Genomic DNA, 15299 nt, shown 5'->3' on the forward strand with positions numbered 1-15299 from the left:
TGTCTAAAATAAAGCTTGCACTTAATATCACATTCAAAGCCTCAATTTAATATGATGTCAACGTTCTCATATTTTCTTTGAATAATCACTAATCTTATGAACAAATACATTATCATCATTTAACTTTATGTTAATTGGTGTGTGGCTTAAGAAAAATTGAAATTTTATCTACAAGTGTTGAAATAAAATAAATTTTGTCACTACTCACAGTGTTAACTAATTAGAATTATAGTTTCTTGAGTTGGACCTACATACTTTTCTAGTTTTAACTTTGTAATACTAATATTATATATTTCATATTAGAAGTTTATGTTGATCCACCAATTTTTGGAACACACGCACTTTAGGAGACAATGTCATGTTTCTGATTTCCATCACAAAAGAAGGGGAAATTAATCTTCCAGTAGTATGGCAATAGAGAGTCCAATTAGAATATCATAAGTTGGATGTTATTTTGCTGCGAGTTCGAGTGGAAAAACCCGAACCCAACGGGTGTGGGCGTGGGTGTTATTTTCCCACTCGAATAGTCTTTGGGTTTGAGTTTGATCCTTTCATGCACTGTCAGTACAAGTCTTTCTTCGGATATTATGGATGCACTATTATCAAATATTCCCTCCGTCCCATAATAAGTGACCCAGCACACCATTTCACACATATTAAAGTGTAAAAAAGTAAGAGAAATAATATTGTTTTTACTATAGTACTCTTAGCATGTATTGGGAATGATGGACTTTTTATTAATTAGAGGGTAGAATTGAAAAAGTGTATTGAAAATTGAAATTGATCATTCATTTTGGGACATCATTTTATTCCAAATGGATCACTCATTGTGGAACAGATGGAGTAGTAATATGTAAGTTTATTTTCCCTCATGCACTTACCTATGTGACAACTACTTGTCATTGAGGGGTCTTTTCTGATTTTTTTTTTTGCATTAGCTACCTTCCATCTATCACATGTGATATCAAGCATAATGATGCTGCATTCACACACAAATTAAAGTGTCCTTTTCATTCTCCTCCCATTCACGTTATGTCAATTTATACAAAAATTTATTAAATTTTATTAAATATCTAAATTTGATCTATAAGACATTTGGTCAGAAAAAAATGTCTCATGTCTTTCTACCAACAAAAATAAAAACAAGCATTCTCCATTCTCATGATTAAATGTCACAAATTTAGAACCTTAAGGACAAGGTTCAAGTGACTTCGGTGGCAATGATAGAGAGTAAAATTATATTATTTATGTTAGTTTATTTGTTGCACTTTTATTATATTTTAGTTGGGCTTTTCAATTATCAATTAAGTGGGCTTTTAGTATTTAGGTCTTTTGTTAGATTATCCATTAGTGACATTATATAATGTAGTGTCTTTGACACATTTGAGATATCAATGAAAAGAAATAAAATTTAATTTTCCTAGTTAGCTGTTATCTTCTTTTATTTTACAGTTTTCTTTAGTTTTGTTAGGGTTTCAATTTAACTTCCTAACAATTTCTAACATCACCTACTTTATCTTCTTCAACTTCATTTCCAACAACACCTACTTCATCTTCTTCGACAATACCTACCCCGTCTTCTTCAACATCGCTTACTTATGCATTGTCTTTACCTTTATGTTCAACATATATGTGCACTGTACTTTTCATTTCAATGGCATATTTATAAACCTTATTAGCATCACTATTAGTAACCATTCTAATGTACCTGTCAACATCATTGTTATACCACCATAACCAACATTCTAAATGATCAAGCTGAGTTATCTCTTTCACAATACAAGTTGCTTCAAAGAAGCTCCACTTATCAACATCAATGTTTACTACATGCCCATGTCCCCCTGTGTAGTCCCTAAAAAAGCTACCCCCATAATGAAAAATCAAACTGAAACTCATCACTGCAAATGTCAAGAACACACAATGAACATAACTAACTCACGGTCGAACGATAACACAGAGGTGATTGTATTTCACTAAGGCAATTGCATTCTTGAAGTGTGCTTGAGTCTTTCGTTTTTTCTTTTTGCATTCCTGAATCGTACATCAGAGCTTCCTTCCTTTCGCCGTCTTCCTTCGTCGTCTTCCCTTCCGCATAGTTTCCTTTTTCTTCCAAAATAAAACTGTAATTTACAGGCACTAATTGTGAAAATGTAATTGTGAATTTTTTAACATTTTTGTTGGGAAATAAGATAGGCCACATACTAAAGTAGTTTAACAAGAGAAAACTATAAATTTATTTTCACCCCAATAACGTTAGCCAAATCAACTTTCTTTAAAAAAGAAATCTAACGTCAAAGACTAACCCCCAACATGAAAGTAAGATATACGGACTCCATCGAAAAATAAATTTAGGGGCCAAAATATGAAACACACTAATTTACAAGGACGAAAAGACGATTTAAACCAGTGTTTTAAAAACCGGGCCGATCATCAAACCGATGAGGCTATTGGGTCATTGGTTGAACCATTGGATCATTAGTCGAATCGCATGAGTAAACCGGATTAAACCGGATAACTCGGTTGAATAAACCGATCTCTATTGCAAACTAGATATTTATTAAATCGGTCGAACCAGATGACTCACTCTTAAAAATATATCACGACACCTACAAAATTTTAAAATTTTAAAATATCACAATTTCACATGTTTATTCTTTACATTCAAATTCTTAATATAATCATCAATCACAATACAAAATATAAATTTAAATAAATTTTGAATTAGGTCTAATTGTAAACAAAGGAAAAATTGTTCCAAATCATTTTGAATAAAGTTTCATAATATATATTTTTTAAAATTATTAAAACGACGTCGTTTTGTGTTGAAAAAAACATGCATTTGAACAGCCGATTCACCAGTTTTTTTCGCTTTTGACCGGTTCTCACCGGTTCAACAGCATACCCGGTCTAACAATCAGACCAAACCGGTGACCCCTCCGATTCCCAGTCCAACCGGTCCGACCGACCGGTTCGGTCTGATTTTTAAAATATTAATTTAAACCTTGAATAATAATATAAATTATTGTATTTAAAAAAGAGTTTAATGAATATGCATTAACCGTGTAAATTAATTTTGTACTGTCATCCAATAGAAATTTAACATTAGTCCATGTCGTACTATCAACTTAAAAATTACACTATGATGTGGTGGAATACATGTGAGTGATTCGTTGACAGTGTAAAATAATTTTCCAATGCATATCACATTTTCTCTTTAAAAAATTAAATAACCAAAACTTAAATTATAATAATTTTGAAAATTTCTCACCCCACCTCATGGTATTTAGACGCACCACCGAACTGACAAATTTGCCTTCGTGCTTCCATAGATAGATCTCCGGACCCCATTTTTTTTTTAAATTTGGTTTTTTTCCGTAGATGCATCTACGAAACCCCTTAAAACATAGTGAAACGTGGGAAATCACAAGTTTCGTATATGCAAGAACAATCTATTGTCCCTATCAAACATTTCCGTAGATGTAACTACGTAAGATTTTTCCTATTTTCTCAATTAATCAAACCTCATCAAACATTTTCCTAGATGTAACTAGGGAAGATTTTTACCAATTAATTGAAATTTTGAGATTTTCTCAATTAATTTATAATTTAATTGGAGATTTTCCCAATTAATTGGAAAAATCAGAATGTTCCGTAGATACATCTACATCTACAGAAGATTTCATGAACTTAATTAATTTGAGATTTTTCCAATTAATTGCTAAATTAATTTGAGATTTTCCCATTTAATTAATTTGTAACTTAATTTGGGATTTTCCCAATTAATTGGAAAAATCCCCAGATTCACTATGTTTTATACGGTTCCGTAGATGCATCTACGGAATAAATCAATTTTTTTAAAATATGGGATGCTTCCGAATGTACATCTACGAAGCCTGGGGTAAAAATGGAAATTCATGTGGTGTGTGAAATTTTCATAATTTATTTAGGGTGAATTCTTATTTACCCACCTCAAAAAGGTGGGTAAGGTTACCTTTAGTGTAAAATGCATTAAAAACATCAAACAATTGTTCTATATTGTTCTATATGATAAATAATTAAATACATAAAAATTAAATGGTGTCTCTAATTGGTGGAATGTACACTACCCATCTTTTTGTGATTGGTAGAGAAGTTGTTCCCTTTATTTAAATTTTTTTTATTTTTTTATAGAATAAATAAAAAATTTCAATCATGTATTTCAGAAATTATTTTATTTAAATTTTTATAAAAATAATGCGTTTTATGGACACCGGGAGTAGTTGTCTGCGAATCTCATAAACCCTAAACTAAACCCTTGTTTCATTCATCCACCAAAACCTAACAAATGGGTAAGAAACAGAAACAGCCGAAGATAGTGCTCCCGCCGGACCTCCCACCGGAGATTCCAGACGACGAAGTTGAATATTCCGACGACGACATCAAATTCGTTAAGGAAAATCGCGCCTTCGCTTCTTTGCTTTCCACTTTGGACACTCAATCAATCACCAAGTTCGAAATCTCTCTTCCATCCCCTTTTTCAATTATCTAAACTTCAATGCAACATAGCTTATACATAAGCGCTTATGCTAAAAGCGTTTAATTAAGATGTTTATTCTGAGAATCACTTATAAATTGTAACAGTTTAGATGAGATGACGGTGTATTATAGTTGTGAGTTTGGCTGACCTAGGGTTTATGATTTTTGTTTTTCACAAGGCATGTTACGCGGGTTGCTGATGCGAAAGAGGATGCGTTGGAGAAACTGTATGAGCAACGTATGCAGAAAAGTGCTCTTAAGAAAGAAAAAGAAGAAACAGGTCTGCAGGTTGATCGAGTGGATGCTCTTCCAGTCAAGACTTTGGATGGAAAAATCTATTTCCGGACAGGTATATGGTGTTCTCTTGTATATACTTTGTGCATTATTGTCATTTGTCATTACTTTTTTTTGGTAATTGATTGATTTGGTAACATATGCTGTTCTTACTTTCTGTAGCTACAAAGACGGCACCAGTTAATGGTCCAAGTGAAGAGGAAACTGGAGAGGATGGCAATGCGGACAAAGGTTTATTTAAGCTAACTAAGGCTGAAAAGAGAGCCAAACTTAAGAAAATTAGGAAAGAGGGGAAGAAACAAGACAAAGAGGTGGCTAAAGAAGAAGTGGAAGAAGCGCCACAGGCAGCCGCTTTGGTATTACCTAATTTGTTTAACAATTTTGTTTCACTTTTGAAGGCCAAAAATATGCGTTATAAACATGCCATTGCGGCCTATGGTGCTGCAATGGCAGGAATCTCCTCACAAATTGTCTACGGTGGTTGTCAAAAATCTGCCACACCATTCCATAATGGCCTCCATTTAACAATACTGCTTACTGTACAGTTTAATTACCTGTCAAGCAATGTTGTTACTGGTGGATGACCAAATTCCTGCCATATAAACGTGGGGTTGCGACCTATGGTGCCACCATAGTGAGTAGCGCACAACAGATTGTCTATGGTGGCTGGCACAAAATCAATCTCATCATTCCACCTTGGTGCCGCCGTTGCCGCTAGTTAACAACACCACTTTCGAGGCAGATAACTTATTCTGTTATATTGTTGTATCTATTGAAGTACTCTCTAAATATAGTCTCTGTTCCTCTCAAGCAATCTTGTAGTCTCTCATCTTTTCTTTCTTTGTCTTATTTCCTGACGTTACAAATTCTGATAATTCTCTTGAACTGCTACGTTTTTGAGAGGACTAGAAGTCATTGAACTCAATATTTTACATAATTTGTTATCTTTTCATTGTTTAGGCTGAGGTTGAAGAAGATCTTAAAGTTGAAGAGGCATTTGAAAGTAAAAAGTTTAAGCTTGCAGAGTTGGGAAATGCCTTGTTAACAGACCCAGAGTCCAATATTAAAGGTCTGAAGGATATGGTTCAGCTATCTAAAGATAAAGATCACACCATTGTTAAACTTGGACTTCTATCCCTCTTGGCTGTTTTCAGAGATATTGTTCCTGGGTATGCCTGACTGTCATAGATTATAATGCTCATTCTGTATGCAATGATATTATAGTCTGCATTTCACTAATTCTATTTTTAATGTTTCAACTTTGACATCAATGCATGCAATGCCCAGCTATCGAATCAGGCTTCCTACTGAAAAGGAACTAGAAATGAAGGTTTCAAAGACTATTAAAAAGATGCGCTTTTATGAATCAACTCTCCTCTCTGCATACAAGGTTCCTGTTCATGCTTAACTTCTATGTAAATTAAATTTATTACTTGATTTAGCTGAAATGGTTTTTTACAGTTAGATATGTTTTTCTGTTCCAGTGCTTTGCATTGGTGCTTTTGTCTTGTCTTTTGAACTTGCTTCTTCCCAATTGGTCGAAGTTTTTATGATAGCGTGTTTAAAATTATTTTCTGAGCGTGAATTTGACTATATTTGTGTCACTAACATGTTTTTTTTCTTCCTTTTCTTCTATTCATGCAATGTCATCAGGCTTACTTGCAAAGGTTGATAGCGTTAGAAAAGCAGCCTTTATTTCAGCTTGTCGCAGTTCGCTGTATTTGTTCTTTGCTTGAATCAAATCCCCATTTCAACTATCGTGAAACCTTGTTGGAGGCGACTGTCAGAAACATAAGCTCCAGCAATGATGCCATAAGGTGCCGTTTTATCTTTGCTATTGGCCATTATTATATTATGGTTTCTCAAGTATATTAGGGGATTTCTTATGAAAGAACATGAATTTTAGTTTCATATATATTCAAATTTTAGGTTGAAGAATCCATCATCAGAAAAGGAAACTATGCTGCCATTTAGGGCATAAGGGAAAAGTCTAGGGTAATCGGCTTTTTGGTGGACTAAAATGCTAAACTGCCTTAAGTAGTTCAAGTCTAGATAAAAGTTGTCTATACTCCATTTAGATTGTCAATAGCTTGGAATAGCGTCACAATCACATTTGTGACTCTAAGTTCATGCCATTGATGGAGGTTGTTTTATATGCGGTAAATTCGGCCGATATTGCGAGTTTTTCTGCTATAACACCGCCACAAAGCGGCTGCTATGGTGGGATTTACTCTCTCATCCATGGACTGTGTCCGCCATTGACAACATTGATATATATTATTTAGACATTGGCTCCATGCCGTTGAAATAGTGTTGCTACGTGTATGAAAAATGTTACCAAGTTTGCAGATCATACCTTATTAAAAAGAATGCTGAACTCTAAGGATGTGAATATTATTGTTGGTGTTGCACTAGGTATAGAATTTTACAACGCCGTGTATCTGTCAATTGAAAAACTATCTGTTTTTCCTTTTATATATATGACAGACTTTGCAGATGTGTAACTTAAGTATTTTTGTTTCATTCAATGACCACAAGTTATATCTTATTTTACACGGCTCAACTCAGATTGGTCCATATTTAATGTCTCTTCTTTATATTGAGGGTCTAAAGACCAAAAAATCTCGTCTTTGTTTGCTCATATAACACATATGAGTAATGAACTATTTTCTGTTTCTGTGTTTGTATACACTTATACTTACAATTGTGTATCTGATTTTTGTTTTGTTTTTGTTCAACAGGCAACTTTGCTGTTCCACAATTAAGTCACTCTTTACAAATGAGGGTAAACATGGTGGTGAAGCTACTGTGGAGGCTGTGCGGTTGATTTCTTATCAGGTTAAAGATCATAATTGCCAGCTGCACCCTGATTCCATTGAGGTACGATACAAGTCCCATGCTTTCCTATCCTCTTTTAAAATGTTTTATTGGAAGTCTATACTTGTCAATCTTCTGTATTTCAATTAAGGTTACTATCACACATTTTTTAGTGCGATGAAATGAAATCACGATGCTTTTTGAGTGGAACTCATTTTATTTGATATGGAATATTTCACTGTGCATAAAGCTGTTAAGTGATGTTTGTTCTTTTCAATGCTTATTCAGGTTTTCTTATCTCTATCATTTGATGAGGATCTTGGGAAGTCAGAAAAGAATGATAGGGATCAGAAATATAAAAACAAGAAAGATAAGAAAAGGAAACACATGGAGGGATCAAATCAGTTGTCGGAAAATGACAGAAAGAAAAGTAGGCAAGAGTCAATTTCTAAGACAAGAGAGGAGGTGATTATTTTTCCTATAAGAATCACTAAGTTCTGGGTGTTTTGGTTGATGGTAGAAATGAAATTCTACTGATGGTTGTTGTAGGTTGAAGCTGATTACAAGGCTGCTTCCTTTACCTTGGATGCTTCGGAGAAGAGAGAGATGCAAACAAAAACACTCTCCTCTGTATTTGAGACGTACTTTCGCATTTTGAAGCATACAATGCAGTCCATCGTTACCAGGTGTGTTTTGATTTATATCATGCATCGAATATCAGTCATGGCTGCGCCATGCAGATATCAGTGGTGTTTTTTTGGATCTCCACCATGACACCAAATGTTCGGCTTTATATCCGAGTTTTGGCTCTCCTCCTTGGTTTGCCATCGTTAACAATGGTGTGAGGTTGTCAGACTTGAGAGTCTGCATAGACTCGTGAAGAGTTCATAAACTCAAATCATAAACTTGACTCATAAACTCGTGAGTCTATGGAAAATTAGAAGTGACCTCGCAAATGTTACATAAAGGACACATACATGATAGAAAACCAATTAACATAAAAATTCCAATTGAAATTCCATAATGAAGATGTTACAAAAAAACTCCATAATAATGCATACAAAGTATGTAGATAAGGCCTTAGTGTCTTTGTACTATACAACACAAAAAATCATAAAACATTTATGTTAATGGCTTAAAAAATGGAATAAATAACATTGCTTCAAAGAAACTGAGCAACACTAAAACAGAAAAAAAAGCACTATTTTGGAGTCTACACGAGTTAGACTTGCTAGTATGTACAACTCTACCTCGAAAACAAGTCTGAGTGCGAGTCAATTCATTTTGGCCTCCTAGACTCTTAAACTCGTAGCTTTCCCTGTTCTTGGTTTGTTCTTTGTGACCATTTGTGAACAGTACTCATAATTTCCCCCCTGTACCCAACTAATCATACATGCCTATAAGTTGGTTACACTAGTAAAACTCTGACACAAACTTTATCGAGAGATTGTGTGTTCAAGTAGCCACTTCCAAACTTTTTCATTGCTGCAACTCTACTAAGTTAACATTTTTTCGTGAAAACATTTCAATGCATGCACTTACACTCAGATCTATAATGATCAATGTTTAAAAACTCGAGAGTTTACACAGAATCGGTAGAGGATTCAAAAACGTAACTCGAGGATCGTAGCACGGATCGTAAGTGTGTGTATATATATATATATATATATATATATATATATATATATATATATATATATAATTACATACACATGCTTAAAAGAGGAAGAAGCTTGAATGAGAAAGAGGAAAGAGAAAATAATTCTGTATAAATAACTTGCTAATGAGGAAGAGGAAGCTTGAATGGGAGAAAGGAAATTTATGTTGCAATAATTTCGTAGCGGTTGATTTATTCTATTCCATGATATGATACATAACTTTTCCTTGAAAAAAATAGAATGTTTAATCGTGTCTTTACATTGGTAAACTTGGTAACCTCGTCCGAGTTATTTTTTTGAATCCTCTACCAATTTTGCGTAAATTCTCGAGTTTTTAAACATTGGTGATCTCTTTGTTGGTTTCATGTTCTACTATTTTTTGTTTGTTTATTTTTTCCTGTGGATTCTGTTGTAAGGAGAGTAAATTAGACGGAGAGTAATCAAACGACTAGAGGTAGAGAAAGACCTAGAAAAATTATTGAGATTATTAAGAAAGATCTCAAGAATTGGATAGAAACATGGTCTTTGATTGAACATTATGGCATAACCAACCCACTTAGTGGGGTGGGGTAAGGCTTGGTTGTTGGTTAGTTTTAATTTTCTTTTCATTCTTATGTATTTTGTCACTTTCACTTTTTGTCCGTGTTCAATTTTAGATACATTTTGGATGGGAATTAATCAATTCTATTTATGTTATGGTTGCTAACTTTCCCTCGCTTTCTTATCAGGCCTGAAGCAAACTCTGGTGTATTTTCTGCTGTAGTGGGAGTGGAACCCCACCCATTGCTTGATCCTTGTCTGAAGGGACTGGCGAAATTCGCACACTTGATTGACCTTGATTTCCTGGGTGACCTAATGAAACATTTGAAAGTTCTTGCTTCTGGAGGTAGAAACTTAGGCAACACATCTGAGAAGTTTCCTAAATGTCTGACCGTATCTGAACGCCTCCAATGTTGCATCGTTGCTTTTAAAGTGATGAGAACCAATCTTGATGCCTTGAATGTTGATTTACAGGACTTCACTGTCCATCTTTACAATCTCTTACTTGAATACAGGCCTGGAAGGTTTGCATTAAAATACAACATCCTGAAGTCCTTTCTTTTCCCAACCGACCAATATGTTATCAGTATTATCAATAGATTTGTTTGATGTGGTCTTGCATGTTAGTTTGCTTACATAAGTATTCATATACAGTATAGTATTGATAATTATAACCACAGAATGCACTATCAAAGACTAAAGATTATAGATACAATACATTCATGGTATTCATATATAGTATTGATGATTATATTATAACAACAGACTGCACTATTAAAGGTTAATGATTATAGAGACAATACATTCATGGTATGTTGCGTAGCATCTTATGATTTTAGAATAAGTAGGTATTGAAGTCTTCATTATCATATGGTTATTAATTACGAGTCCAGTCTTGTCTTCCCTTATTTTGCTAATTAAATTATGATTTTTTAAGAAAGTTTTAATGTGACAGAATACAACATGAGTTCAATTTATTCCGAATGTTTGTATTATACTGTATTGAATATATACAGTATAACAGTACATATCTATATTAAAGCACTTCTGTTTATTTTTTCTTTGACAAACTTAGCTTTAATTCTCATTCTTAATTTATCTTTCATTTTTATGCAACAGAGATCAAGGAGAAGTGTTAGCAGAGGCTTTGAAGATAATGCTGTGCGACGATAGACAGCATGATATGCAAAAAGCTGCCGCATTTATAAAACGTCTGGCTACATTGTCACTGTGTGTTGGATCTGCAGATTCTATGGCAGGTATGTTTTACTATTCTAATATCAACTTTCATCTTCATATGTGCTATTTACTCTCGGAGCCTAAGTATAGCGGAAAACAAATAAAAAGAAAAGAGAAAGAAATTTAATATGTAGTTTACCTTTGTACCTGTTTCAGCCTTGGTCACAGTGAAGCACCTCCTTCTGAAAAATATCAAGTGCAGAAATTTGTTGGAAAATGACACTGGAGGGGGCTCTGTTTCTGGTACAATTCCGGTAAGCTTGCCTTTTTCATGTATTTTTGGTTTATGTTGAAAGCCATATTCATCTTCTCTAAGATTTTTCTTTTTTCTCCCTCTCTAATTTACGCACGAAGAAATTTAACTAAATCCGAAAAAGATGGGTGTACAACAATAATGTGGACGTTAAGGTATTCTCATGAAGATTCATAATAAAAAAATAAGAAAATAAAAGGAGTATGCCAAAACATGAGTGCCTATATTCCTTGTTTCTTGTAAATGTCCATAAGTGAAAAGAAGGGTGATATGATATGTGCCTACTGGATTGTGCCAAAACATGGGTTATGCAAATGCAACTTTCATAGTTTTTTACATAAGCCTGAAGTTATTCTTTTATTTTGTATATATAAATAAAATTTGAAAGAAAAACTGTGAACAGAAATTGTTGGGACACAGGTTTATATCAATCTCAAAAATGTCAAAAGGTTGATTGAATTTTGATTATAAGATTTTTAATGGCACTATTCTTTTATGTCAGCTTTTATGGACTAAAACCATATGTGTCTGTTTCCCTCTCTTGAAATGCAGAAATATCTACCATATTCGACCGATCCTATTTTAAGCGGCGCCCTTGCCTCTGTACTTTGGGAACTGAGTCTTTTGTCCAAACACTACCATCCAGCCATATCGACGATGGCGACAGGCCTTTCAAGCATGAGCACTGAACAAAACCAAGTGTTCCTCTCCAAATCTTCTCCTCAACTAGCTTTCAAGGACATGTCCATAGACCAAGAACTATGTTTTGAACAAAGTGGCGGTATAAAATTAAACAACAAGAAGAGAAAATCAAATGGCAATGCTACATCAGATACCATTGGTTCCACAACAGTAACAAGTTCATTCGATGAGGATGATTTGCGCAGGAAATTTAGTTCCCATTTCTTGGTTCTTCATGAGATCAAGGAGAATGAAAGGTTGAGAAGTAAGTTGAATAAGACTGCACAGTCACTTCAGCTATATGAACAATACAAGAAACAAAAGAAGAAACGATCAAAACCAAGTAAATGATCAGCCATTGTTTAGTGATGTAGGCCTATAATTGCTAAGAATTGTCATTGTTTGTTCCTTATATTTCCAGTTTTGTTATTAAAGTTCCATTTCCAGTAGAGAAACTTCTCAACCAGTCATGTATCACCATATATTTTAGTTCATGAAACAATGGATACATAGTTTTATTTTTTTTGTTTGACAGAGGACACACTGATAGCAACATTATAATGTGATGAGGGTAATTAAAAGATCCATTCATCTCAATGACTATGTTACTTACTAAATGGAATTAGTATGGAATATTTAATGGAGTTACTGTTATTTTGTTTTATTTGCAACTGCCCAACTACAGTTAATGCCATGTGCTCATTGTATGAGTTGGTCATGTACTAAATCCTTCTCTTTATCACTCACGTAATCAAAACACCAAAGCAACAAATTTACCTCTCAAAATTTCTTGGTTACGATTTCACCATCCAATACAAGGCAAGAAAGAAAAACTTGACGGCAGATGCTTTGCCACACATATATGCTACACCAGATGGTCAATGATAGAACCTTACCATGCCTCATTTTATCTTCTTAAAGGAGCAACACAACATTATATACTTTCCCCAATTTCAAAACTTTGGTTGCTAACGTTGAAGCCCAACTAAGTTCCTTCCCTGATTATAAAACTCAACATGAGTTGATTTTTTAGAAAGGGAAGATTTGGATCGACATGGACTCCCTTTTTACGAGAGGTTGCTATATGCCTCACGTTTACTGCATATCCAATGAATACACATTCATAGGCTCTACTAGCGAGTATAACTCGCTTCGGATTTAGAATTTTGCCATAAGCCAGACAGCCCCGAGTTCTTAAATAAGACAAGTTTGGTTGTCTTTTCTTTAATATTTCATAAGTAGAGATCTTACTTTTTGACTTGGGAATTCGCTTTAGGACATAGCAAACAGTCAACAAAATTTCCCCCCACTAGTGAGGAACATCACCAAAATTTAACATAATTGCAACAACAAATTTAATAAGAGTTCCATTCTTTCTTTCTGCTTTACCATTCATTTCAGGAGAGTATGGTGTAGTGGTATCATGTACAATTCCATGTTGCTTATAAAATTAATTAAATAACCGATAATCATACTCAGTTTCCATATCACTATGAAGTCTCTTAATCTTCATTACAAAATTCTTAAACATATCAGTTTTATTCACAAAAATATTTTTCCTTGTAATGGTGTACAAATCTACCCCAATAGTTGACTAAACCCTGCTTTACTCAGAAGAAAATCAAAAATCAGATTCTTTATAATCTCATAAGTATACATGACATCCTTCAAGATTTCAAAGGTGGACTATATTCCACTTCTCCAATACCGACAACATTAGTGGCGTGGGCAACTCCTAACAATACTTTCTTATTCATTTACGTTTTGAACATAACATGCTCATAATAGACACGACGAGAGGAGCCAATGTTTAACCACCAACCATCAGAATCACTAATCATGTTGGTTTCAGTGATCAAAGCAATAAATTAGTCAACTTAACACGTTCATTAGGGGCGTCATAAGGTTTAAGTTTGATCTTACATTTCTTAATCATATGATCTGCTTTTCCACAATTGGAAAAAGAGAAAATACCAGTGTCATTTATTTATGGTGGTGGTTGTTGCCTATGAATTGGAGTAATTGGGGGCCTTTGAAGGATTCTCATTCTTGATTCGACTCATAACTATGTAATTCTAATTCGACTCACAATCATTTGCCAAAAAGCTTCAGAGCTACACTGAATTTTCTTTGGTTGTTTGAAACAACCAAGACTTTTTCTTTTTGATCTTATCTCTGAGATTCTTCTTGAATTCAAAGGCGAATAATTAAAATCTCAATTAAAAATTCATTTGTTTTGTGGTGAAGCAAAGATTTTATAAACTTTCAAACTACAGGGTAATTTGTCAATACTAAAAGCAATTTAAATTTGTTCATCTAAACACTTATCTTTTGTGATTATCTTATAAACAATCTTTCATTTATACCATTTGATACTTTAGGTAGCAACTAAAAATATACTTCTTTGCTCTAGCTTCTTCGGTCTCATACTTATTTTTTCAGAGTCTCTCATACCTATTTTGAAGTATCGCAGTCACTGAAATAATTATACGAATCATCCGCGAGTCCATTAAAGATATTTTTTATAAGCAGTCCATTAAAGATATGATTATGTAGAGATAACTATTCTCTTTCCATAACGATATTTCTTTTTTGAGTTGGAATCGTTCGCTTTAATCTGTGCAGCAAATTCAACTTCAGCATTATTAAATGTTCTATCTGAACCTGTAGATTTTTTACCATTAGTTTGTTTGTTTGATCTAGAAGAAGCAACAAAATGTCTTCAGTCAGAATGTTAGCAACCTTTTTCAATGTTAAGAACTTCATCATTTGTTGCCAACACTTGAAGAGACTTCCTTCAAACATGAACGATTTGTCAAAGATAATATCCATAAAAGTACCAATAATTTCTTCGATAGCCATGGTAGTTCGAAACGTCTTAAAATATTTGTTTTAAATTTTGAAAAGTATTTGTTGGATAAATAAATCCAGCGTCACCCTTAGGGATTCGAATGGGCTTAACATCCCAACCCATGGTGCCTAGAGAGAGCTTACAAACCTCGCTTTAGGTGCAGCCCCTGAGGGCTCATACTATAAGGAAATAAAGTTGCGCCCTCACTAACAGCAATTGCTTTTAGCGCAGTGGTAAGCGCTTGATCCTACAAGTGGTATCAGAGCATGGTCATGGGTTCGAATCCCCCCGGCTGACACTGGGGGGGAGATTGTTGGATAAATAAATCCAGCGTCACCCTTAGGGATTCGAATGGGCTTAACATCCCAACCCATGGCGCCTAGAGAGAGCTTACAAACCTCGCTTTAGGTGCAGCCCCTGAGGGCTCATACTATAAGGAAATAAAGTTGCG

At 34.2% G+C, this 15299-nt stretch overlaps 1 protein-coding gene across 1 annotated transcript; it reads left to right on the forward strand.

Moving 5' to 3' along the window:
- Positions 1–4244: 4244 nt before the first annotated feature.
- LOC131609421 (nucleolar complex-associated protein 3) lies at positions 4245–12594 on the forward strand. The gene is made up of 13 exons (XM_058881115.1): positions 4245–4488; positions 4695–4864; positions 4972–5165; positions 5770–5978; positions 6097–6199; positions 6463–6626; positions 7551–7689; positions 7915–8091; positions 8176–8312; positions 10013–10348; positions 10944–11083; positions 11220–11317; positions 11869–12594. The coding sequence occupies exons 1-13, from the start codon at positions 4325–4327 to the stop codon at positions 12346–12348; spliced, it is 2511 nt and encodes an 836-aa protein (XP_058737098.1). The 5' UTR covers positions 4245–4324; the 3' UTR covers positions 12349–12594.
- The last annotated feature ends 2705 nt before the right edge of the window (positions 12595–15299 follow it).

The sequence above is a fragment of the Vicia villosa genome, linkage group LG6 (genome assembly GCF_029867415.1).
Source record: "Vicia villosa cultivar HV-30 ecotype Madison, WI linkage group LG6, Vvil1.0, whole genome shotgun sequence".
NCBI lineage: Eukaryota > Viridiplantae > Streptophyta > Magnoliopsida > Fabales > Fabaceae > Vicia > Vicia villosa.